General features: G+C 33.9%; 2 protein-coding genes across 3 annotated transcripts; both read left to right on the top strand.

Annotated features, from left to right (window-relative positions):
• The first annotated feature begins 606 nt into the window (after window positions 1-606).
• On the top strand, window positions 607-26789 carry Gtpx (phospholipid hydroperoxide glutathione peroxidase Gtpx). Of its 2 annotated transcripts, none has more exons than XM_089096917.1 (4): window positions 607-649; window positions 16628-16848; window positions 22946-23091; window positions 26634-26789. In XM_089096917.1, exons 2-4 carry the CDS (start codon window positions 16633-16635, stop codon window positions 26758-26760), a joined length of 489 nt encoding a protein of 162 aa, XP_088953043.1. In that variant the 5' UTR covers window positions 607-649; window positions 16628-16632; the 3' UTR covers window positions 26761-26789. The 2 variants fall into 2 exon arrangements, with proteins under 2 accessions (XP_088953043.1, XP_088953042.1); XM_089096916.1 differs by lacking the exon at window positions 607-649 and adding an exon at window positions 16147-16232.
• LOC148947175 (aminopeptidase O-like) lies at window positions 656-11175 on the top strand. The gene is made up of 2 exons (XM_089096915.1): window positions 656-1100; window positions 9454-11175. The coding sequence occupies exons 1-2, from the start codon at window positions 694-696 to the stop codon at window positions 9953-9955; spliced, it is 909 nt and encodes a 302-aa protein (XP_088953041.1). The 5' UTR covers window positions 656-693; the 3' UTR covers window positions 9956-11175.

Genomic DNA, 26789 nt, shown 5'->3' with positions numbered 1-26789 from the left:
TATCTATAAAATTGTATACAGTGTCGTCTTTTAATTTGCAGCAGTCGGAAGTTTACTGCATATTGAAGAAAGAGAAATAACACGAAATCTGGTCGCAAGGTCCTTGAACACGTAAGGTGACCTCAAATCAACTCAACTCAACTGAACAAATGGACATTCGAATAAAACAGACTAAATGTCTTCTTGAGATTCATTGCGATTTTATAAGGAAGAGGGTGATGTAGCCGCTAGCCCACAACTGAATAGGATAAAAGTTTGAAGAAGATACATGCTTCTCAACAGTTAGTAATTTATGGTTAAATCCATTGACTGTATATGCCAAATTATAAATTGCAATCCTGCTACAAAGCAACCGATGAAATTAAAGGAAAAATACCAGATTTTAGGAAAATTAAGATTTTTGGAAAATTTCATAGAAAAAGTAAAAACTGGTTCTTCTAAAATGTACATGGAATTCCTTATAATATGTAATTTGGCTAACTCACTCAGTGGCTTGTTTATGGATGTACTTCTTAAGTTTATTTTTGCGCTGCCTATTATAAGAAATAATAGGTGATACATAAACTAATTTCTTTTCTTCTATAATATAAAATGTTACGCCAAATTTTAAAAACAGATATTACGCTCTGCAGTTCATATTCTTCTAAAGGTAAATTTAGCTGTGCTGCCTGATGGCTCAGGTTTGAGGTATCTATGACTCAACAGAATTTACCAATGCTATCTAAAACTGATGGATTCAGAATCCAACACCAGAGCTTCAACTGCTACTTTGACTTTACCACATTTACAGTTAAAGTCAAAAGCATTGTGCACATCCAAGCATTAAAAGAAACTAATGTGTTCATTTTTGATGCTTATTCAGTCAATATCTTTAGTATTCATGTTAAAAGGTCTCTTGAGGTATGTTCAGTAATGTCTTGGGTTTATGATGAGTTCACCCACTCAGTCACAGTTTGTTTTGATAAATTTTGGAATAGCATGGAAGATCTGATTATTGAAGTATCATATTCAGCCTTCAAGGAAGGTCCATCATTACTCTGGAGGAAAGATTCAATGTCAAAAATTGGATGCTTCAGCTGTGGGTCTCCCTACAATAATAGGTAAGTGTCTAGGCTATCTTTTCAGTTAGGCATATGTAAGCATAGGCCTAGGCTATTCAGTAAATTTTCCATTGTTCATGTTATTGACTTATGAACATGGTAAACATACCACTCAATGCCCTTTTTTATGCTCTTTCCAAATATAATAATCATTTTTTTAGAAATGAATTTTACCCCCACCCCTGTATAGCTGGTCAATATCTACCAAATCATATTATTGAGTTAGGAATAAAGTGAATACACCATTCAATGCCTTTTTTTATGCTGATTACAAATATAATAAGTATTTCTATCGGAAATGAATTTCAGCCCCCCCCCTATATAGGCTATACCTAACCTAACCCTGAATTGGCATATATAGGGGGGGGCTGAAATTCAGGTCAATATATACCAAAACATATTATTGAGTTAGGACTAAAGTGAATACACCATTCAATGCATTTTTTTATGCTGATTACGAATATAATAAGAATTTCTATTGGAAATGAATTTCAGCCCCCCCCCCCTATATAGGCCAATTCAGGGTTAGGTTAGGTGGTCAATATATACCAAATACTATTATTGAGTTAGAACTAAAGTGAATACACCATTCATTGCCTTTTTTTTATGCTGATTACGAATATAATAAGCATTTCTATCAGGAATGAATTTCAGCCCCCCCCCCTATATATGCCAATTTAGGGTTAGGTTAGGGGTCAATATATACCAAATCATATTATTGAGTTTCAAATAAAGTGAATACACCATTCAATGTCTTTTTTTATGCTGATTACGAATATAATAAGCATTTCTATCGGAAATGAATTTCAGCCCCCCCCCTATATAGGCTAAGCCTAACCTAACCCTGAATTGGGATACATAGGGGGGGGCTGAAATTCATTTCCGATAGAAATGCTTAATATATTTGTAATCAGCATAAAAAAAGGCATCAAATGGTGTATTCACTTTAGTCCTAACTCAATAATATGATTTGGTATATATTGACCCATTTCTGATAGAAATGCTTATTATATTTGTAATCAGCATAAAAAAAGGCATTGAATGGTGTATTCACTTTAGTCCTAACTCAATAATATGATTTGGTATATATTGACCCCTAACCTAACCCTGAATTGGCATATCTAGGGGGGGGCTGAAATTCATTTCCGATAGAAATGCTTATTATATTTGTAATCAGCATAAAAAAAGGCATCAAATGGTGTATTCACTTTAGTCCTAACTCAATAATATGATTTGGTATATATTGACCAAAATTCATTGGTCAATATATACCAATTCATATTATTGAGTTAGGACTAAAGTGAATACACCATTTGATGCCTTTTTTTATGCTGATTACAAATATAATAAGCATTTCTATCGGAAATGAATTTCAGGCCCCCCCCCTATATATGCCAATTCAGGGTTTGGTTAGGTATAGCCGACATAGGGGGGGGGGCTGAAATTCATTTCTGATAGAAATGCTTATTATATTAGTAATCAGCATAAAAAGGGCATCAAATGGTGTATTCACTTTATTTGAAACTCAATAATATGATTTGGTATATATTGACCGTATAGCCTATACCAATTTAGGGCATATATTTGCACATTAGGGGGGGGGAGTTTAAACTTACCTCTCATTTACATCAGAAATAAAATTCAGAAATCAAAAATCTGTGTAAATATTTACTTTTCCATAGGACTGAGGTAATCCTAATCCCCCCTCCCTATCTAGGCAACCTTGAATGTACTCAAATATTAACTCACTGTTGCCTTATAAGACAACAAACATAGTTATTGCCTCATAATTAAGTTTTTGCCCTATACTTAAAATTATAAATTATACTTAAAAACTATATTTAAAATTTGAACTTTAGCACAAAGAGAAAGGTATTGACTAGGAAACAAACCCCCTAATATACATATTAAAGATATATGAATATAGAAATTTGTTACATAAGTTAATTTGTAAGTTACATATATTTATTACTAATAAAAACATTTGTAAATAATTAAACAACTTTCAAGAAACCAAATAAAAGTAAAATTAATAGGGTAAAAGACCTCTTTTTGGGAAAGACCACTTTTCTTTGCCATTTTAGAAAAATAGCAATGGGTTTTTGGACCACCCCTTTTTACTACAACATGAAGCAATGTGAGGGCAGTAACAAGAACCCTGCCTTCTTGGTCAGTTTTCACCAATGATTTATCAGCATAAATTGAAAATATGGTCTCTTTTTTGAAAAGCAATTAAAAAGAAAAATTATATTTAAATATTTGTGATTTATAGAATAAATATCAAGCAATAAAAGTTACATTTCCAGAATCAGAAGAAAATCAGATTCCTGTTAATACATAAATAAAACTGAAACACTAAAAGGATATAGGCTATACATCAAAATAGGATAATTGGTATTTCCAAAAAGAGGTCCCTGCAGGTAAGTCAATAAACTAAGAATTTCAAGTCTCTGATCTTAAATAATCTGAATAATAACCATAGGCCTATTGATGCATAGCTTAGACTTTTAGCTATTCATTAATATACCCAATCCTTCTCAATTCCTTTTTGGTAACAAGATGTGATGGTTTTAGTTTTACATAATTTTGCTCAATTGGATACTGGTTTTTTACCCTATGTATTTTTTTTATTATTCATGTACAATGAGCCAAAATTAAAACCTGCATTAATTCAAAAATATTCAAAAATTTAATAAAAAAAAACAAGTTTTTTTTTAACTAAAAGTAGGCCTAAGGAACAACATCAAAACTTAAAACAAACAGAAATTAATCCATATATGAAAGGGGCTTTTCCTTCCTCAATGCCTTGCTCTTTATGCTAAAGTTAGACTCTTTTTCACAACTCTATTTTCTAAGACAATAAAAACTTTAGCATAAAGAGCAAGGTGTTAAGGAGGGGAAGCCCCTTTCATATATGGAATAATTTCTGTTCTTTTTAAATTTTAGTGTTGCTCCTTACTTTCAGTTGTACTCTTGTACTAAACAGACTCTTTTATATACAGCAATGCATACCAGTCACAAAATAGACTAAGACAGATTATGAAAACAGATTTGCAATGCCTTCTGGGATATAAACAAAGGCAAGAAGTGTATTTAAATTGTTGTTTTTTGGGGTTTAGGGGGAGGGGAAGGTACCTAGGTTAGATTAGGTTAGGTTACATATTTAATATATGGTATGCTTTGCCCCCCCCCTTAATTTGCAAATAAATAGTCCAAATTTGTTTCTAAACTATTATATGTTCATCCTATTTTATTCTATTTCATTAGCATTAACCAAACTAGCACTATATAAAAGAGTCCATTTAGTACAACAGTACCCTTTCAGTTAAAAAAACAAGTTTTTTTTATTTTATTATCTGTAGTAATTTCTATCATGACAATTGTGCCCCAAATAAATGAAAGGTAATGAAAGAACAAGTTAAGCAAACATTTCTATGGTACTAAGCATATTCCTGCCCCCAAAATTTCCCTCTCAGGAAATCCCCCAGCAGACAATTCCCCTAGGAAAAATTCCTCCCTCTCCCTACCCCTATGCAAAATTGGCCAGCCAAGGGGAGAGTATGACAAACAAAATAATGAAGAAAAGAAGGCATTTTGGAATATTCTACCTATATTCAAAATCTAGGCAGAATGTATGGTGTAAAATATCCTAGGTTATTTATTTTATAGTTTTTTTCCTTTGATTAATTTTTTTTTTGTGCTGGGAGGGGGGGGCAATTGCCCAACCATAGACTTCAAAAATTACCACAAAGTTGCCACTAATCCCTCTTTTATGTATGGTTTGCTCAATGTTGTTTGTTTTCCTTTTTCATTAAAAAAAAACCCTTGTCCCCCCTCCTACATTTTTGTGAATTGGCACTGCTGCCAGGAATAGTTTGTGAACACTGTTCACAAAGAAGTTTTGTGTAGGCTATTGTCCCCTAGGCATACCTCATGTTTTCTGCCTGAAGAACATTTAAGTTTTTTTTAATCACTGGAAACAAAGGTTCTGGTAGCATTTGACCCCCCCCCCCCCACACACACATACACCAAAAAAATAAGAAGAAATATCCTGGTGAGGGTCATGAGAAGGCCTTGCCTTTTCCACCTCTGTTCTGGTAGGCATATGAATGTAATATTTTATGCTATATAGAAAACAATTTTCCTGCTATTACTCCCTCTCCCAGGACCAATAAAAAAGGTGTAAACCAAAAATATTCCTAGGAATCAAGAAAAATTAGATATCAATTTCTAATGGTGGCTAGTTTAGGAAGTGCTGCTTAGTTTGTCAGTGATAGAGATCATCAATGTAATGATGCTCCTTGATAGGGAATAAGACAGTTATGGGCAAAGGGAGCCTTATCTGAAAAGACCTGTTTTAACTTAAAAAAAAAACAAATCAAGCTTAGAGACTCTTCCTGTTGTGCCAATGGCAGGGTGGCTCCAAGCAAGGGTGTAACAAGGGAATAGGGTCAAAGGGTTGTGGTCCCAAAAGTCAGAAGTATAACTAAAGCTTGTCTAACAAAGAAAGAGAAGAAGTCAAAACTATACTTCAGGGCTTCCACTCTCAAAAATTAAAATTTGGGGACAAGCCTTAAAAATTTGGGGAGTTTTTGGGGACATGTCTTCAAGATTTGGGTTTTTCTTTTCAGGGAAAAAACAAAATGAAATTTCATTGCAACGATTTGGGAGCCAAAATTAATTTTAGCTTCATTTTCATGCTCAAGTAGGGCTTGTATCTGTGTAGTAAATCAAGCCTTTTACAAAATAGGTTTTAGAGCCAGAGCCCAGGAGAGGAACCCACAGCTGAAAACACTTAATGCTGATATTGTGACAAAAACTTCAAAATTGTTAAAAAATAGTGAACACATGTAAACTGTAAATACCAGTAGCAGTTTATTATTAAGTCATTAATCTCAGAAATTCATTAATAATATTGAAAAACAAATATTGTTTGCGGTTTCTAGATAAGTAAATTAAATAGACAAATTCAACCTATAAGTACAGGGTAATATTAAAACTTAAAACAAACAAGAACTAAGCTAAACAAGTAAATTTAAACTTAAATTAAAAAGGGAATTCGGACAACAATTTAGACATTATTCGTTTTTCATGCTGCTTCTAAAGACTTAGGTGTTTACCCCCCCCCCCCAAAAAATCCTCCCATGGAAAAACGGAAAATACCCCCCATCCTCCTGACAAAAATGCACCCTGCAGAAAATGCTCCCCTGCAGAAAATATCCCCCACAAAAATTACCCTCAGATCCCCCCCCCCCACCATGCAGAAAATACTCTTTCAGAACCTACATTTTTTTCATTGTTTGTTTCTACTATGCTTTTCTTTCTTTTGGTTACCTCATAATTACTATATAGTCACCAATTAACCCCCAAACCTCCCACCAACCCTGTGACCTTCCATATTCCAAATATAATACTTATTGCAGTCTCATTTTTATATAAGCCCATCTAATGCCTGGACATGATAGCTGTAGGCTGCAAATCATATAAAATTTACTAATTCTTTTACTTCGCACTAACACTATTTGGCATTATTAACCAACCGTTCATGATAAATATGTCCAAAAATATTTAAAACTTGACAAGAAAACAATATGAGCCTAATACCCAAATTTTTGCTTTAAGCTGTATTGTAAATTTTCTTATGGATAACATTTTTGGGGTTACTTCCATTTGAATTCTCTATTCCTCAACCTTTTACATAGTCTGTAGCTAAATTTTGCCTCATCAGGAGGGGGAGGGAGTTGTGCATTTTTTATGGTAAGAAGATTGTATTTAGGGATAGTTCTTAGGAAGAAATAAATTATACCACATTTTCTTAAAAAAAAAAAAATTATCTCAGAATTAGCCTTCATACAGGGTTATTAATTGTTAAAGCATTAGAAGTTGTAAAGGCAGGCCTTAGATATTTAAACAAATTTACTTGGCTATCCCAAATTTGAGCAGAATATATTTTGCATTAAATTTTCTTTGCCTAAGTAACAGGTTTGCAAGACTGTTAAAAGGTCCTAAAACTGCAGTTTAAAATATTATGCCAAGTGAAAATACACAGGTGAAGGGACCAGAATAATAATTGTGAGAGAGTGCTGGGTGAATACGTTTGAGGATAAAGGGTGGTATGACAAATACAATTCTCAGATAAAAAGAAAAAAACTTAAATTTTACACACCAAAGGAAACAAAAACTTAAATGGTAAGAATTCCTGGCAAAAAGATCCATTTCTTCAATATATTATGCGTTCAATGATTAAGTATTAAACATTAATATAGTATGTCCAAAACTGAAAATAGCAAAAGAAAACAAAATTTAAGCTTATGATTTGGTTTTCAAAACAATCTCTTTCTTTAGAAGTTCAATTTCAAAATCCAGAATCTAACTGAGCATTCTGTTAAACAACTTCAAGTATAATTCTTGGCTAATTTTGTCAAGATACTTGACTACAAATGATGTAAATATAAGCATCTTATAGCATTTGGAATTCTGCATTCAAAATTATTAAATCTAAATAAAAGAAAGTTATACTTTTGTGAACATATAAAGAACCATCTATAATTAAATTTTATTGGTCTGGTTCTTATGCAAAGTAACACAGGAGACAAAAATTAACAAACAAGAGAGTAGTGAAAAATTATGGTATGTCAAGTAATGTTTGCTAGGGTTAGTCACTAGGGGTCAAACTGTGGTTGAGTGATTTTTGGGGAAATTTTGGGGATTTGGGGAAAAATAAATTTTTTTGGGGAGACACATAGATTTTCAGGGAAATCCCCGAAAATTTGGGGATAGTGGAAGCCCTGCTATACTTAGGCCAGCTCTGAGGATTGAGAGGAGGGCATTCCCTACAAAGCTGGTCCAAAGATCCCCTCAATTTGTTTACCTATGGACCGCTTATATGAAAACTGGTTGAAAAAAGTTGAAGTGCATACAATCCCTCCTATTTAGGCCATAAACAATGTTGGTCTGAAGCTCAAGTCCCTTTTGATATGCTTACTAGCCCTTTCTTTCTTGGGCTGTGTAGGCCGAAAAATTGAGATATATACAACTGAAAAAAGAAAAATATACAGATATTAGAAGGATAAGACAGGCAAAGCAAATGTTGAATAGAGGACTTTTTGCATAACAGTGCTAATTCAATAAGGTCCTATGAAGTAGAAACTTCATTGTTTCTATTTTTAAGGGAGGCATAAATAGAAAATTGTTAAAATTTTAAAAGAATATTTGCAATCTTTTCCAAATCTAAAACTAGTAAAATTATATTTTTAGCAGTATTCTTTTTGATTTCTGGTAGAGGGGAGATCCTTTGAACATATCCTCAGAGAGTGGAAATATCTTCCTCTGTGCAGGTATGCACGCTGGTGGCCCTGGAGGATAAGTCTAGATGACCCAAGATGGAGATGGCATTGAAAAGAGTTTTCATGTTTGCAATTGAAAAATCCTTTGAAATTTACTATAGAACTATTATAATTAGCAGGATTGAAATTATCACCCATATTACTGATGAAGCCAAGACTCTAAATGGGAAAGTGAACACTTGTAATTCAAATGCCTTTGCCTCAATATACTGATATCTGCTCCACTGTTTTCTAATTTTATTTCCCCCTTTCCCCAAAATGACTGATTCATGTTGAACTTCTTGGTGTTGCTATTACTTATGACCTCTTGTGGGAGATTTGGATGTGATATAGCTAAATAAGCCATATTAAAAACTGTTGCTCCAACTAGGAATTACTTGTAGATCAAGCATGGAATTTGTTTCTTGAATTATTTTTTTATGTTGTGCAAAATGTCTCACAAAGTAAGGAATATCTTGAGGAATGGATCTGTTTTTTTGGACTTGCCAGATACTAAACATTTTAATTTTAACCATTAGTTCTAAAAACACAATAGAAATGTCTGATCATCAGAATCCTAACTACATGGAAACCACATAAAAGCCTTCATTTGATTGTAAGAAGACACCCCAACCCTCCCTGATGAATATTTGGTTTCACCTATAACCAGGTTGTATATTTCTATTGCTGATAAATAAAAGTTCAAATAGGGATAAAATCCTTTTAATAGACAGTGATGATGATAACAGTGATAGAAATTCAAAAAAATACCAGATATTTCGGTCACATATACTGTGACCGTCATCAGTAGTTTTACTACTGATACTGTATATGTGACCGAAATATCTGGTATTTTTGTGAATTTCTATCACTGTTATCATCATAACTGTCTATTAAAAGGATTTTATCCCTATTTGAACTTTTATTTATCGTCATTGAAAGGCAGTATGGTCTCCGAAATTATCTATGTTCTATTGCTGGCATTTAAATAAGTTTATTGTGCTTCAGGTTTTTAATTTGTTTTGCAGGTCCATTTTTATATCTCATGACCGTCCTGATGCTGAGCACACATGGGAAGCAGAAATTACAGTTCCTAGTGAATATTCTGTTCTAATGAGTGGTGAAGCTGATACCATCAGTGAGAGTCCTCTTACAAAAACATTTAGGTTTAAATCAACTATTGCTATGCCTATGTCAACACTTGCCATTGCCTTAGGAATATTTAGCACAGTGTCTGTAAATAATTTTTGCAAAATTTATGGTCCAGCAATGCTACTGTCCAAGATTCATCTATCCACTTTATCATACATCAATCAAAGTCTTGAAGAAATACAGAAGTTGTTGGGGCTAATTCCTTTTTCACAATGGGATATTGTCATTGTCCCTCGTTGTTTTTCAAATCTCGGGTTTTCAAGTCCTTACTTGGCTATTGTCTCACCATCTACTGTCATTGGAAAAGGGCTTGTGTCAAAGATTTCCCATGAAGCTATACATCTCTGGTATGGCTGTAGTGTTGGCCTTTGTAATTAGAATGAAGATTGGTTTACAGAAGGTATTGCCACTTATTTTGAAGAATACATCCATAAAATTGTTTTAAAAAAGCTAGGCATTCAGGACTACGAAGAGATAGCTCAATTAAGGAAATATATGATATTAAAAAGATATTTTGATGAATGCAGCAACCAAGGTACTGAATTTAATAGAAAGGCTATAAATTTTCTAACCAAAGAATCTGGTGACTATATAACTGATGGTCTAGTCTACAGCCGTTCATTTAGCCAGTATCATTATGCTACAGGCTATCTTATTTTTGACAAGCTTGCTTGTCAAATTGGTTCCAAAAATTTTGTAAAGTTTGTTAGAACTTTTGCTGAAAATAATGCCTCTAGAAGTGTTCTTGCAGGTGACTTTTTCCAGAGTTTAAAAAATTTGTATGATATTCCTGAGGAATTTTATACAGTTGAATCTTCACACAAGCTATTAAAAATTCATAAAAAGGTTTTAAATGAGTTGAATATAAAGAAGGATATAGATCGAATTTTAAGATGTCTCTCTGACAAGAAAAAGAGAAAGATAGCTGATTTATCAAAACTTACAAATCAATATGAAAGTGAAGCATTGCGGTATCTTTTAGACATGATTTTGGATTGGAATGTGAACAAAATCAGATGTGATTTTCGACTGGACAGTCTTATTGAAAGCTGCAAAAGTGAAAATGGTGAAGTCAGACACAGAATCTGTGAAGTCATTTTGAAGTATGACTTGAAAAGGCACAGTGATTTTATCACTGAATTTTTAGGTGACTTTCAGAGTCTTGGTGTATATATATACAATGAAATGTGGCTTTCAACAAAACAGTGGCAGAAAGATCTTTTTAGGAAAGTTTATAACCAATTAATAGATGAGTATGATCATTCAACCAAGTTGATGCTGCAAGACATAATGAAGTAAATTAAAATCTGTTCTTGACTTTGAGTGATGTTAGTTTTACTGCTCCATAATATGCAACTATCTGGCATTACATACAAGGACTGAGTATTCTAGATGATGCCAGCTTTACCAACTTTGAAAACATTTTTTCCTATATATTCACTCGATTTTTTTTTGTTTTGTTGTTGAATTGTATTTCTATTATTGTATTCTCTATGGGTGGAAATGTATAACAAAAAATGATAATAGCATGGCTAAATAAAAATATTTAATTATTTTTTGTGGACTTACTATTATAATAAAGGATCAAATTTACTTTAGACTGTGGCTCTCAAATTTTTTTTTTATAACTTTAAAGAAGATAGGCTGAGTGTTTCCAATGCTGATAGGATTTTTCTTCCTTTTGAATAGTTGAAAAAATTCTTTGAATCTGGATTTCAGATTTTTTTGAATTTTTTGAAACTTTTTGTAAAAATTAATTATGCACAGTAGACTGATTTCTTAGTGACATTTTTAAGGGGACACGGCTCATGTTTGTTGGAAAGGGAGGCCACAAAAACAAATCGTACATGTATGTGCCTACATATATTGGGGAGGGGGGTTACCTCTCTCTTTTGTATATCCCTTCCTGGTGATTCATACCTCATCAATCCTCCTAAGGGTTGGTCCACTGTGCTCCTAAATTTAAATGAGATGTTTAGCTTAGAGATTATGGATGAAGCTAATAGAGTATAAAAAATGGAGCTCCGCCCAGCTTGGGTGGAGCAAAGAGCAGGATATCTTTAATATAGCAGGGAGAGATTGTAAGGAAGTACTTGAAGGAAGAGGAAAATTCATAGGAGGGATTAAAGACTGAAACTCGGAACATAGTGAGACAGAGGGGCCTATGTGGCTATGTTGGCTTTGGGTGGCTTGGTGCTGTGATATATTGTACTTTTTCTTTTAGTAACTATTTAAAATCAATTTTAGAGTATGTTTTAATGCTAGTACGCATTTAAAAAATAGGTTGCTAGTCAGGTGGAGAATACAGTTTTTCGGCTAACAATCATTGTTGGACCAGTACCAAATTGGGGGCTTAGTCTCCTTAGTTAATAGCTTTGCTTAGGCTGAGCAATGGTGACAAATGAGGACAAGTGAAACTGTTTTCAGTGTTGCCAATAAACTGTACAAGAGTAAAAAGAGAGCTACACAAGTTTTTCAGGGTTTGCTGTAAAATTCCTGATACAGGAGCTCTGTCATTGCTATAGGAAGATTTCAGAACACAAATAATAAAAAGAAGCAAGAAAACGGGTCTAAGGGAGTGGAATTCACACAATATGCTGCAGTATATTTGTTTTTGTGATTCTACTGGCTTTATACATGTTGCAGTATATTTGTTTTTGTGATTCTATGTTGTATGTTTTTGTGATTCTACTGGCTTTATACATGTTGCAGTATATTTGTTTTTGTGATTCTATGTTGTATGTTTTTGTGATTCTACTGGCTTTATACATGTTTCGTTTGTTTGTCTTGTTACATTTTCGGAATTTTGTTAGGGCTGGTTTGTTCAGCTTTATACCTTTTATATTGGGAAATGCAATTGTCTGAATGTAAACTGTCACTGTAGACAACTGCACTTGAACTGTCTCGTCACTTTTTTGGGCAAAATCTACAGAGGAGATGAAGGGGGATTCAGACAGCACTTATATTTTATGGCTAGGAGAATGGAGGTTAAGACCTATTGGACCGCCTTGTATTTAGTGGTACAGGGCATTTTTTTTCATGTCCTGAATCAGGCTGGTGAAATTTGTCTTGTACTCCCTGATGTGCTTTCCAGCTCCTAAAGGAATTGGTGTCCCTTAATCCAGGCACACAAAAAGTGTCCCTAATGGGGACGAATTTTTCCTAATGTATTGTTTATGGTTCTTAATGCCAGTTCGAAAGGATTTGCTCAATCATTTCACTTTTTTTTTGTTATTTCTCTAGTATTACAACTTTTGTTAGATCACCTGTCTTGCTTCTAATTTTGTGGAGATTCTTTTTGCATGATGTTCATATAATTTTGATGTTATCTTGAGAACATTGCCCGTGGTGCCATTTCTTTGGTGCCTAACGCAACTATAGTGCTTTCCATGTCAGTTTTGGCAGTGAAAAAAAAAACGGTTATCTTGTTGTTGTTGTTTCTTCTTCCTTTTTTTTTTCAAACGAACGACAGCATGGAGGCAATGGAAAAAGAGGCAGCATCAATATTGCTACTCTATCGCCATAGTGATGCAGATGGCCCTGCTACCTCAAAACTGCCACTGGCCCATCGGACACTGCTGATTTATAAGGAGTTTTGTTGTGACTCCGATAAGTTAAAATAGCTTTTGTGCAACAAGATTGACCAAAAATTAAAAGGAAGAAGATGCAATTTCAATTTGAACACTATAGACTAGATAAATCTCAGTGGGTGCATTAAAAAATAAAACAAAAACAAACCTCTTCTAAAATTGTACTTGGTGGGTGATCCTTATAATTTTTAGTTAGGGTCATTGTTGTTGATGATGATGTTTAGCGCAAATAAGAAATTGTCTATAAACGACTCAAAGAAAAAAAATAAATCGCAAAGCCACATGTCCTGGCGCTAAAACACGAGACGACAGGTGCCTCACATAATAGTAAACGGAAAACTGTTTTTTTTTTCATTTTGCATGCTGCCATTAATATGTTAAAGCTTCCAAATATTCCAGACTTATATAATCCTTTAAAAACATAGGAACATTATTGTGAAAGATTAACTAAAAAAAAAATTAAAAAGTAATTTCATTTGTTGGTCGTTTTCACCTACGATAGAGAGCTCCAGGTGTTCTAATTTTGGCGTTAGAATTGACGAAAAAAAAACTTTCGCCCCAACCCAATGGTCCACGTAGAACATATACCAATCTCCTCATGTCCTGCCTTTGGCCATGAGTGCTATGGGTGTCTGAAAGCAAATCATTTGATGGTTCCCACGTTTTCCCCAGTTTTCTGCAGGTACCCGTTTCGAGCCTGTGTCGATTGAGCTTGTAGTCACATGGCTAATCCCCATCTTAAAAAAAAAAAAAAAAATCAGCAGCACAGGTCTCGAACCCTTGCCCCAAAGAACATAAAATTGTAAGTTGGGCGCACCTACCATTCGATTAGGATGGCTTGAAATTAACGACGACCTTCAAAAGTAAGTAGAAAGAGATTAATTTTACGAAGAGCTGTTCTGCTTAGTTTTGTAAAGCTACACTGAAAATTAAATATGCCCTTAATATTTGTCTTCCTTCCCTCAAGCTTTGGCTAAAATTTGCGTGTATGGAATAGACTGTTTATGATTACAAACCTCTCATTGATTTTAGGAACGCGTATTTCGATCAATAGTGCCTTTAAGGAGCAAACAATTGATCAATCATATCGCTAGAAAACAGCTATAGGCTACAACAAGTGTTCCAACACACTAGCTTAGCTAATGGCCATGCTTTTTGGTGTCAATTACTAGTAATTGCAAAAACAGACAATAAAGGAATGAGATATTCCAACAATTGTCCTTAGTAGGACAGTGAAAGTAGCTCTACGGGAATCAGCTTTTGAAGTATCAAGGACATAGAAGACGAATTTTGATCATTTGTAGATGGAAACTTGTGCAACCATATATAACTTAGAATATTCGGAAAAATGGGAAATTAAGTTTTTGATAATAAAAAAAGGATTTGCCATGTGTAGTTATGCAATTTTTAGCAGTATTGGGCACAAAATTAAGGAAAAAGAAACGTTGGCGAAGACTCAGCCAAAAATACGCTATAAACATACGGTACGAAATAGCTTAAGAAGGTGTAGCATTTCTGTAAATTTGTAGTTTCCTTTGGGAATCAGCAGATTGTTAATGCACGTAAGAGTTTTTCATTACCTTATTCGGACTGAAATAAGGTTCAATGCTGGATATGCTCGGCTCCGTTGTCACTATGTTTACAGTCAAGTGAAACGCCATTCGACTAGGAGAATGTTGGAAAGATCCAATTTAAGCCCACTTGGTAACATTGATGACAGATTGGTATGATCGATGGGACCATTCTCTATGGTATGCTAGTTGGTTGGGAATGACAAGCAGCATCAACATCCTAGCTCAACTCTCTCTTTCTCTCTTATAAGCCCATTTATTTTCACGGTTCATCATAGTGAACGCTGACGAAAATGTGGTATTATTCTTTGAACTTCATAGGTCTCCAACAACCAAAAGAAAAATCTTTAAAATTTCGGTTTTCGGGTATGAACAGACCTAAGATAGGTCCAGGGGCAAAAGATGCTTTTGTTTTGATGTCCTTGGCACTTCAAAAGGCTCGCAATATTAAATTTAGCAGACTTACAACTTCTAGAATGAATTCCACTTTAAAAATCTATTGTTATTATTAGCTTTTTGTTACCGCAAAGTGTCATGAACTAATTTACTGTTATTATGAAACCGCCATGTTTTTTTTTATCTATATAGACTTGCTGAAGCTTATTATGCTATATACTTGTAAATGGCTTTTGAGATTACTGAAAATTGTAGCTTTTCAGTATTTAGTCTTCTACACAGATGAAGTAAAGTAAAACCTTCTAAAAATGGTTTCTCAACCTACAAAAAAGGTTGATTGGTCAGGAAAAATATTACCATCAATACTTCCTTTTTTTTTCAAGTAAAGAAAATTGGATTTACTTTCTTTTCTAACTGGAAATTTTTCCTTCCTGTTTTTACATTCATTTGAGCATCATTCTATGGTTATTAGTACGCTGTATTACAGATGTCGTTTCGATTTTTACTGTTCCCTTACTTAATGTGAACACAACATGGTTTTTCAATGACCTGTTTTATTGGCTTTTACTACTACTACTGCTTAGGGCATCGCAAAGCCACCTGAGGCCAACATAGCATAAAACTATACCGGTTTCATGGATATATTAACCTTTAATATTACCCCTTCTTCGAAGAAGGTCTTCATAAGCAGGAACAAACCATAATTTACAGGCATGGTTTGAACCACTTCACTGTCAGTTACCAAAATAGAAAAGAATCATGCAAACCAAGCTCTGTTTCTATTCTTGACTTGCTCACTTTCACTTTTGAAGCTCGACAATTTTTCTTTGCAAAAGTGGAAATATCTGTAATTTTCTAACATCGATTGTTTTATTATCGTAGTGTTTCTAATTTTCTCCATAATCTTTATTGATTTTGGAATAAGAAAAACTTTGATCTTTCAACAGCCCTTATCTTTCTTTTAGATAAGACACAAATAGAACTTATCAATATTTTACTGCTAATTATTTGTTTAAGTAGTGCTTTCTTTGACTGGATCAGGTCTTAAATTTTGGTTGGTTTTACTCTTAGCGTTGTTGCTACTCCTCTTTTAGCACAGTATCAGACTTATCACTTCTTTTTTCTTTGCTTTTTATTGTTGTTGTCTTGTGTCTACTTTTCTCTTTAGTATCATTAAAGTTACTATCATAAATGAATACACCAAAATCTTTAAGATTATGTATCTATTTTAATGGGAGGACTGGCGCAGACAAGTATTCCTTTCAGAACCTATCCTAAACTATCTTAGTATTCTACGTAAAAATCTGGCCTTCTGAATTTTTTTTTTTTTCAGTAAGGGCCCCAGATTTTTTTTTTTTGGGGGGGGGAGGGGGGATACATTCCTTTTTCACAAACTAAGCCTATGCTTAGTTTGTGATTTATTTGTGTTTTTTCTTTACTTATTCTATTTTTACTGTTAGTTTTCTGTAATTTACTTATCAATTTTGTTTTAGTTAAAATGGCTTCAACTATATACGATTTCACTGCCAAAGACATCGATGGGAATGAAGTATCTTTAGAGAAGTACAGAGGAAAAGTTTGCGTTATTGTCAATGTTGCCTCTAAATGAGGCAAAACTCGTGTCAGCTACACGCAGCTTGTGGAACTTCATAACAAGTACAGGGAAAAGGGACTAGAGGTTCTTGCATTCCCGTGTAACCAGTTTGGTGGTCAGGTAGATCTTTTTCTGAAATTACTACTAAGTCTGTTGGTCCTTATATATTTTTTTCTATTTTAATGTCAGGTGGTTGCATGTTAATGTTTTTGGGGGAAGAGAAAAGGATGGTATTTTGTTACTACTATTAATAACTCACGGCAACACAACCATCTGAGGCCAATATAGCTGTGCATGCTCCTGCTCTACTTTAGCCTCGCTATTTAACACCTCGCAAGAGGTTGTAATTTCCTTTACATCCTTCCTTGGGACCTCTTCACATCCCATTTGGGGACGACCTATTTTCGTTTGGCCCTAGATGGATGACAGAAAAGGACGATCTTTGGCAGTATGTCATCCTTATTCCGCAACACGTATCTTAGCTATCTCAAGCTTTCTCTCAATATAGAATCTGACGATTTTTAGAAATCCGACGATAATGGGAATTAAAAACCTAAAAATGCATAAAAGAATCTTTAATACAAAAATTTTACCAGTAATAGAACATGGAGCAGAGATTTGGGGCAGAGAAGTGGCACTGAAGTTGGAGTCCCTCCAGCTCCAAAGTTATAAAAGACTGTTTGGGCCACATCAGGCCAGTCATTCACAGATTCTGAAATGTCATATCGGTCTGTTCTCGATAAAGCGATGTAGGTATGTTTTGATTCTTAGATTTTGCTTGAAACTAATTAGGTGTAATGAAGATAACGTACTAAAAGCAGCTTTTTATTAGATGCTGATTTAAGGTTCGAAAATATTACGGCCATCCCAAATTAGGTTATTACTATAAAGAGTGGGAATTCCTTACCTATAGAATGATGGTCTTGGTTCCCGTGATCTACCAACAAATTTAGTAAGCCAGGTACGATTTAGTTTAGAGGGTCAAGAAATTCAGTAGTGGTGAGTGCATGTTTTAAATTCTACTACATTGAATCATTATAATCAGGCAAAACCTAGCTTTGGGGAGGAAATTTAATTTAAATTTAATTTACCAGGTATGATTTTATGTCGATGGATTCAGCTTAGGGCGAATTGCCTTCCAATTCAGAGCAGGCAAATGGTGTTCGACAGGGGATAGTTGATCTTGAAGTCGGTATGTGTGTCCTCTTGTTTAGATGAGGACGAAGATTTGGACCATTTTCATCGGAAGTGCCCGGTGCTCTCTGATTTAAGGGAAAATTATTTACATGGGATTGTTTTGCCGCTTCCTGGAAGCAGCAAATTCGTAAAATAAATACATTTTTCGTAAAATTAATCTCTTGCAGTTATTTGTAAAATTAATCTCTTTCGACTTATTTTTGAATGTCGCCGTTAATTTCAAGCTGTCCTAATCGAACGTTAGGTGAGCTCAACTTACATTCTTATGTCCTTTGGGGCAAGGGTTCGAGACCTGTGCTGCTGATTTTTTTGTTTAAGATGGAGATCAGCGGTGTGACTCTATAAGCTCAGCCAAAACAAACTCGAAACGGGTACCTGCAGAAATCTGGGGAAAAACGTGAGAACCATCGAATGATTTGCTTTCAGACACCAATATTGTTTCACTAAAAACAAGAGTTTGGATACTGTCCCCTTCTTTAACTGTAAAAACTTAAAACCTACTGTGTCATTGGCGCTTCACTGAAAACGAATTATATTACAAGTATTTTATTTTCCAGTTATTACAGCACTGAAAATAAAAATAAAAGTTACAGTGAAATAAAATCGTGAACTGATGATCTTTCAAAAATTAATATCATTATATATTAAATATTTAATTTTGTTTTATTTGTACTTTCCAAGACTGTTCAAGGCGCATTTATTTTTCAGTAAAGTGCCAATGACGCAGTAGGTTTTAGACTTTTACAGTGAGAGAAGGAGGCAATACCCAAACTCATGTTTGTAGTGATTTTGTTCGTTTCAAGCTTGATTTGCATATTCAATTTAAGTGTAACCCGTTTTAAGATTTATTTATTCATTTATATTAGTACCTATTGTATGTTTGTTCGCATTGACTGTTTATTTAATTTCTGTTCGTTTTGGGTTTCATTTATACTTCAATAGCAAAATATGTTTTCAAACAGTTTTGTGGTAATGAACTGTAAGTAATGAGCGACCTGACTCAATAGTAAACGAAACTCTAAAAAACGGAATTGTGATACCAATAGATACATCGAAAGAATGAAATTTTTATGCTTATTTCAAATATATAAGTTTGATCAAGTTTAGTCTTACCCATCAAAAGTTAAGCGCCTGAGAAAATTTGCCTTATTTTCGAAAAAAGGGGAAAACCCCCTAAAAGTCATAGACCTTTAATGAAAATCACACCATCAGATTGAGCGTATCAGAGAACCCTACTATAGAAGTTTCAAGCTCCTGTCTGCAAAAATGTGGAATTTTGTATGTTTTGCCAGAAGAATGATCAGGGATGCGTTTTTTTTTTTTTTTTTTTTTTTTTTTTTTCAGGGGTGACCGTATCGAACCAGTGGTCCTAGAATATTGCGGGAGGACTCATTCGGACGGAAATTAAAAGTTCTAGTGCCCTTTTTAAGTGACCAAAAAACTGAGGGCATTTAGACCCCCTCCCACGCTCATTTTTTCGCAAGTCACCCGATCAAAATTTTGAGATAGCCATTTTTTCCGTATGGTCGAAAAATACAATAACTATGTCTTTGAGGATGATTTAATCCTCCACAGTCCCCGAAGGAAGTTCTGCAAGTTATGAACTTTGTCCAATGTTTACATATAGTATGGTTAATGCAAAGCATACAGAAGTTTTCAGGGTGGATTTTTCTGTTTTTTTTTTTCTTTGTTTTTTTTTGGGGGGGGGGTCTAGGGTTACGTGGGAGGAATTTTTCATGGGGGAAGGGACATTGCTATGAAGCTTTCAGCATTCCCAGCATTGTTTTGTCAGCTTGTCAGCTTTCCCAGCATTGTTTAAAAAAGGTCAGAAATTAAATAATAAAAAAAAAAATCGACTGAAAGTAAGGAGAAACATCGAAATTTAAAACGAACAGAAATTATTACGTATATGATTGGGTTCGCCCACTAGTCATTACCTCGCTCTTTACGCTAATGTTTTTTTGTGCTTTCATCTGAGCTATTTATTCAATTAACGGCCTTTGTGATTAAGGGGTCGTTCTTAAAGAATTGAAAAAATTGGAACTTTAGCGTAAAGAGCGAGGTATTGACTAGGGGGCGAACCCCCTATTATACGTAATAAAAATATACGAATATAGAAGTTCGTTATATAAGTTAATTCGTAAGTTACGTCAGAACAAAATTTCGAGAAAAACATTTAGCCAAAAAAAAAGTAAAATTAATATTCAAATTTTGTTTTAGTTATTCATGTGCGGTGAGCCAAAATGAAAGCTGCATTAATTAAAAAACGTTCAGAAATTAAATTAAGAAAACTAGTTTTTTTACTGAAAGTAAGGAGCAACATTGAAACTTAAAACGAACAGAAATTATACGGAATTATACAGAAATTATACTTCCATATACGGAATAATTTCTGTTTGTTTTAAGTTTTAATGTCGCTCCTTACTTTCATCTACAAAAAAAACTAGTTTTTTATTTAATTTCGTTTTAAGCTTGGTTTGCATATTCAATTTAAGTATTACTCGCTTTAAGATTCATTTATTCAGTTATATTTGTACTTGTAGGTTTTTTGCTATGTTTGTTTCTTAATTTCTCTTCGTTTCGGGTTTCATTTATTCTTTAATAGTAATTCCTGATCTTTTTGAGTTTGAATGTTAACTGGCATTTGAATCTGCTGATCTTGAGTTTAATGTGGCCTTTACTTTTCTTTGAAAAACTTCTTTTTCGGAAAGGTTTTTTTTTTAATTAATAACGTAAAGAGTTTAAATGTGGTTTAAGAAATTATCTTTAAATTAATACTTACAAAAGTGCAGCTGTCTATAACCTTTTCTACTTTCCTTTCCTTCACCAAATTTACAGAGGCTAAGATACCATCTATCCCTATTTCCTACCAATCTAGGCATTAAGTTCACCTAATAAAAATACCATATTTCCCCCTAGAATCCTGTCTGTTTGTTCTTGTGACTGTAAGAAACAAGATTTGCAACATCAGCCAAAAGGCGAAATACATAAAATTTTGGATTTTATGGGGATAAATGTCTAAAACTGGAGACATCAGGACGTTTGTAATATAAAAACACATTTATATGTTAAAAAGACATCAAACTACTGAATGAAATATCTCGTGGTAATTTGTGAGTAGGGGGATTCCTTAGTTGTATCTGTAACAGGGGTGTTTCAGTTGGCCTGTTCAAATTCCAGTAATAGTTTCTTTTTGCCTGTATTCGTCTAGCTTATTGTTTTTTCCCTTTTTTATCAAGCTCTCACTGTCGAGTTGTCACAGAATGGAGATATAGGATGTCCTTAAAAGTAATTTTTTTTCAACGCCATTTAATTTTGAAAAGTGGGTGATCCTAGGTATTGCTGCCTTTTCATCACCAAATGGTATCCAAAATGTGAATCGCTAAAATGGAAGTTCCCCTTAAAATGCAAAGGCTAATGGGATATCTCTTCGGAGTTCAGTCCTTAGATGGGGATATTAACCTCCTTACTATCAACATCACGCTTTACCCCTCCCTGAATCCGTTTTTTCATTATCGTTCCTCACACTAAATCGTCTTAATGATTAGAGCGATGGGTCACAGTAAACACATTTTAGGTTTAAATGCTCATTTGATATCAACAGCATTATATAATAATATTAGTAAATGTATAATTAGATACAAGAATAGGAATAATTATGTCGCTAATTTGGTTGAGTCCGTAAAACAGATATTGGAGGAGAGTGGCAAAGAAGTGGCCAATTACCAGGCGAAAATCATTTTTGGGATCTTTTTCGTATTTAGTTGAGCCTGAAGAATGTATTTTAGTATATTTCAGTATAGTGTTTAGTCATATTGAAATTCTTTATTTGCCATTACATGGTAAACACTACTAAATTGGACCATGAATCTGAGGGTATATTTCAGCATAGTGTTTAGTCATGTCGGAATTCTTTATTTGCCATTACATGGTAAACACTACTAAATTGGACCATGAATTTTGTTTCAGGAATTTTTTGGAGGACGTGCATGCATGTTCAGGTTGGATTCCCTTCCTAAGATTCGTTTGCAGAAACTTTCCCAGAAAAAAATCTGGGAAAAGATTCGTTTGCAGAAACTTTTCTAGAAAAATCACAGTAATGTGGCTTGCAAAGTGTGTTTCCATCGCTTTCTCCCAAGGGTTGAAAGTATATGCACATATGTTCTAGAAAAATTGCAGTAATGGGGATGGAAAAATGTGTTTCCATCCCCATCCCCTAAGGGTTGAAAGTATATGCACAGATATTGCATGGATTTACAGAAGTTTTTGGACGCGTGAGTCTTAAAAAGAATGAACAATATCCAATGATTTGTCAATATCAGTAATGTGGATTGTAAAATGCGTTTCCACCTCTCTCCCCCAAGGGTTGAAAGTATATGCACATATGTTCTAGCAAAATCGTAGTAATGTGGCTTGCAAAATGTGTTTCCATCCCCCTCCCCCAAGGGTTGAAAGTATATGTAGTGGTGTTCAAAAACATTCCAAAATCAGGATTCACAGAAGTTTTTGGACACGTGAGTCTTAAAAAGAATGAACAATATTTAATGATTGATTAATATTAGTAATATGGCTTGCAAAATGCGTTTCCAACCCCCTCCTCCGAGGGTTGAAAGTATATGCACATATGTTTAAATAATTCCAAAATCAAAATTCACAGAAGTTTTGGGACGTGTGAGTCTTAAAAAGAATGATTTTGCAATGATTTTGCAAAAATATCAAGGTTTAAAGAAGAATTTGAAAAGACTATGTTCTTTTCAAATAGATTTTATATGATGGTGATCATATGAAAAGGATAATTCTTATGATCTTGGTACATCCCGAGGCCCTGTTGAAGTCACCTAAGCAGTTTTTCTGTGACAATAACTTAGTGGGCTCTGTCTGAACCTGAAAATGCCCTTCTAGAACACTTCTAGTATTTTGTCTATACTTAACCTGCTTTGTCTTTTCAGAAAGAGATTTACACTAATTGGCTGTTTATTTAATGGTTGTTTTCTCTGGTTCATTTTATTTGGAATTTCAGGAACCAGCCGCTGAACCGGAAATCAAGAAGTTTGCACAAAGCTATGGCGTGAAGTTTGACATGTTCTCCAAAATTAACGTCAACGGATCTGATGCACACCCGCTTTGGAATTTCTTAAAATCCAAATGCCGCGGTACTTTGGGAGAGTAAGATTCAATTTCATTCAAATTAGAATTAAATGCTATTCACTTTAATCAAATCCGTATCAGTCATTCAAGTATTTACCTCGTCAATAATTTCTGCTTGAAGTCATGGAATCGTCTTTTTTTCTGTATTTGTTTTAGTGTAATGCGTAAATCTGCGGGATAGCGGATATTTTTGGTATGTTTTGAGTTACAAAAAATAATTGGTGAGCTCGCGGGTGCAAAATGAGTCAGATTACAATGTTTTATTCGACCAAATTAAATTTCAGAGGAAGAAGATGAAATCTTACATGTTGTTCCATGTTGTTCTACGTGTTCTATGTATCATGTTAATGTTTGTTTTGTAATTTGTTCTGTTGTGATTTCTTTATTTTTCATAAATTTTTGTGTGTATATGGCTCTTGGGCTTTTGAAATACACGATCTATCTATCTGTTGCGCCGTGGGATGACAGAATTTGATTGGCAGATTTTAAAAATAATTCTGGCATAATTTAAAAATTTCAAGTAGATGGCAGAATTTAAAAATTTAAATTTTAAAAAATTTAAAAATACTTGTGCTGAAATGTAAAATGTGATTTAGCTCCTAATTTGGCTCATTGTCAATTTCCAAAAATATGTTGTTAACAGTTCATGACAGCATAATAATTGGTTGTATGGGTTCAAAATTTTAAATAGTATTTCACACTTGTATATAACTATGAAATTGTAATGCACAACTATAAAAAACAGACTTTGTCCACAGGTACAAAGAAAAAATTAAGTAAAGAAATTTGACAACTTAATTGAAGAAACTAGCCAATTTTATTTTTATGATGTCCGTTTTTTATCTTTTGTCAGAACTTATGCAACAGTTTTCTCCACGTTTACAATTTTTAGAAGCATTGTTGTATTAGCACATGCTAAAAAAAAATATTCGGAAATAAATTATTAATAAACTGTTAATAATCGGTAACAAAGTAATGCAATGTTAGTAAATGTTTTGGTTAAGATGGTGGAAACATGCCTTAATTTAGAAGAAAGGTATGTAAATAATTTTTGTTATCATTGCAATTATAGTCATTAAATTTTATTAATCATAGTCATTAAAATTACAGTCATTAAATTTTATTAATTATAGTCATTAAATTTTATTAATTATAGTCATTAAAATTACAGTCATTAAATTTTATTAATTATAGTCATTAAAATTATAGTCATTAAATTTTATTAATTATAGTCATTAAAATTACAGTCATTAAATTTTATTAATTATAGTCATTAAATTTTATCAATTATAGTCATTAAACTTTATTAATTATAGTCATTAAAATAGTCAATTATAGTCTTTAAAATTATAATGTTACCAAAATTATTGCAAATCAATGTCATCAGTAGTACAAGTCTGTATTTTTTTTTTCGTGCTATTAGCCCCTCCCCCGTCTTTCTTATGAAAGATCAGATGACCCCCCTCCCCTAAGAGTTGAGTCTGCATTTTCCTCCATATGTGATTCAGATATGTCAAAGTTTGATTTAGTTTTTGATGAACCCGGTTTGACGCAATGACGATGAATGCATAAGCAGCCCACAAAATCATTTAATTATTTGTTTGGATTACGACTGGAATTTGTCATAATCTTTGCATACCCTGCACAGAGAGCCCCCACTACGGAGCATGTGTAGTAGCTAGCGATCAGGCTCCATTTTCCGAAGAATGTTTTTTAGTATTGTGAGAAATGTGGGAGAAGATCAAAGGACTGTTTCATTTAAAAAACTACGTCTAATGACTGATTTGTTCTTCTACTTGGTGTAGAAGTCGAAGAAATTGGCCAGTAATATGGCAGAGATGGCGTGTTATCATTTTTAGTTATATTTGGCTTTGGGGCGCTATTTGTTCTTTACGCCAAAGTATTTTAAGGATCCTTAAAACTGAATTGCTAGTTGATCACCAAGCTCCCTCGGTGTCCAAAATAAATGGAGTCTTATAAATCGTCTCCTATTTGGCTCTCAATAGATATTAAATAGCTCAAAGCGTTCTGCTGTCTGATTTGAGGATTTGTCCACTGATGAAACAGTTATTTGAAACAAGATTTAAAATTGTAGTGTAATAAACAAGTTTATAAAACTGGATTGTGACGGAATCGACAATCCGGACCCGCGTTCTTTTTTTTGGACAACGCGTCGAATACAGAATCTGGATTGTGAACTCGCGATCCCAGTTGGCGGTGGAACTGCATTTCCATGAAGTTTATTTTGACTTTTGTTTTATTTGATTTAACTCTTCGGTTTGATTTGCTTATTCATGTTTATTTGGACTTTTATTTGAACTTTTGTTTATTTTAAAACGATAATCGCAATTGAAAAACCATAAAAGTAATTTTACTGTTTCCCGTTATTTTGTTCTATATATTGTTGAGCGTCCTGATCTAGACACATCTCTTGAAGCTTTTGCTGTCTAGGATTTGGAAGTTTAAAATTTACCTCTGGAAAAAAGGATTTTTGAGTTGCTTGTCAGCCAGTTCTCGTAAAAAAGTAAAAATAACTTGAATAATGATGAACAAATTCCTGCACATAGGGTAATAGAGATAGTACAATCCCCCTACGCCTAAAATCGGTACAGAGCTACCTTTCCCTGAAAAATATTGGCCTAAAATCATATATTTTCGAGTTTACACCTCCTCAACCGTCTTTGGAAAAACTGGCCTGCTCCCCTCCCCCTAAGAATCGGTTCGGGTGTACCCCTATTTTGTAATCAAACTATTATGCACCCGTATGCTGCTAAACTTGTATTCAGGTAGTTTTGATCTTTGATTACATCTTTTTTAATGAACTTTGATCGGCATGGAAACTACAAGCATATAGCCAGCTCGTGAAATAATTTATTTTACATATGCAGAAGCCGCATAATTGCAGTCGTTTTTTTTTTATAATCTCTAGTTGGAATGGGGAAATACTCACTATAAAAATAAGAGCAGTTTTACCCCTTTGACAAAATTATGGGTCAAAATCTCAAAAACTTTGTTTCCTTTATGTACCACCTACTCTTTGAAAGATTATCTTCTTAGGTTAGGTTAGGTGTCTATCTTGCAATAGGACCAGGCGCTTTCCGTGACACTTGGCATTTGGAATTCAGATGTCGAAAATATTATTGCACCCCCGCCCTAGACCATGAAAAATACCTTCTTATTTCTGTTCTATCATGGCTAACTAATCGTTTTAGCCCCCCCCCCCTTCCTACATTTTCATAAATCGGTGCCACTGTTTCGAACGGTCCATAGCTGTTGTAATAAAATTGTATTAGCCAAGTTTTTTTTCATCTTAATGATAGTGAAGTGAAAAAACGGGAATAAGATAATACATCATCGAAAATATTTTTCAACTCTTGTGAAGCTCTCTGCCTTTAGAGTAGATTTTTAATGTGAATTGGTTTCTTTCCCTCTCTCTCTCTCTCTCTCTCTCTCTCTCTCTCTCTTTTTTTTTTCTCTAATTTTCTCCCTCCTTCCCCCTCTATTCTTGATTTACTTTTTCATTAGGAGACCATTGATAAATTTGTGCTTTTCTCTTCCAGTTTTATCAAGTGGAATTTCACGAAATTTATCACTAACAGGGAGGGTATACCCGTGTCTCGTTATGCTCCAACTCAAGATCCAAAGGTTTGCTCTTTCTTTTTCCTACTACACTTCTTTTTTTTCTAGTACTTTTTTTTGAAGAGACACTGGCTTGA

The sequence above is a fragment of the Artemia sp. Qi Xiang Cuo genome, chromosome 11 (genome assembly GCF_049724085.1).
Source record: "Artemia sp. Qi Xiang Cuo chromosome 11, ASM4972408v1, whole genome shotgun sequence".
Taxonomy (NCBI): domain Eukaryota; kingdom Metazoa; phylum Arthropoda; class Branchiopoda; order Anostraca; family Artemiidae; genus Artemia; species Artemia sp. Qi Xiang Cuo.
Note: the sequence above shows the minus strand (reverse complement) of the source record. Positions and strands in the feature narration are given on the sequence as shown.

Excerpts from the sequence above, each read along its gene's own strand:
- LOC148947175 (XM_089096915.1), top strand. The coding sequence starts at position 694 with ATGACTCAACAGAATTTACCAATGCTATCTAAAACTGATGGATTCAGA. Across the intron at positions 1,101-9,453 it reads GGGTCTCCCTACAATAATAG|GTCCATTTTTATATCTCATG; the intron begins GTAAGTGTCTAG and ends TTTGTTTTGCAG.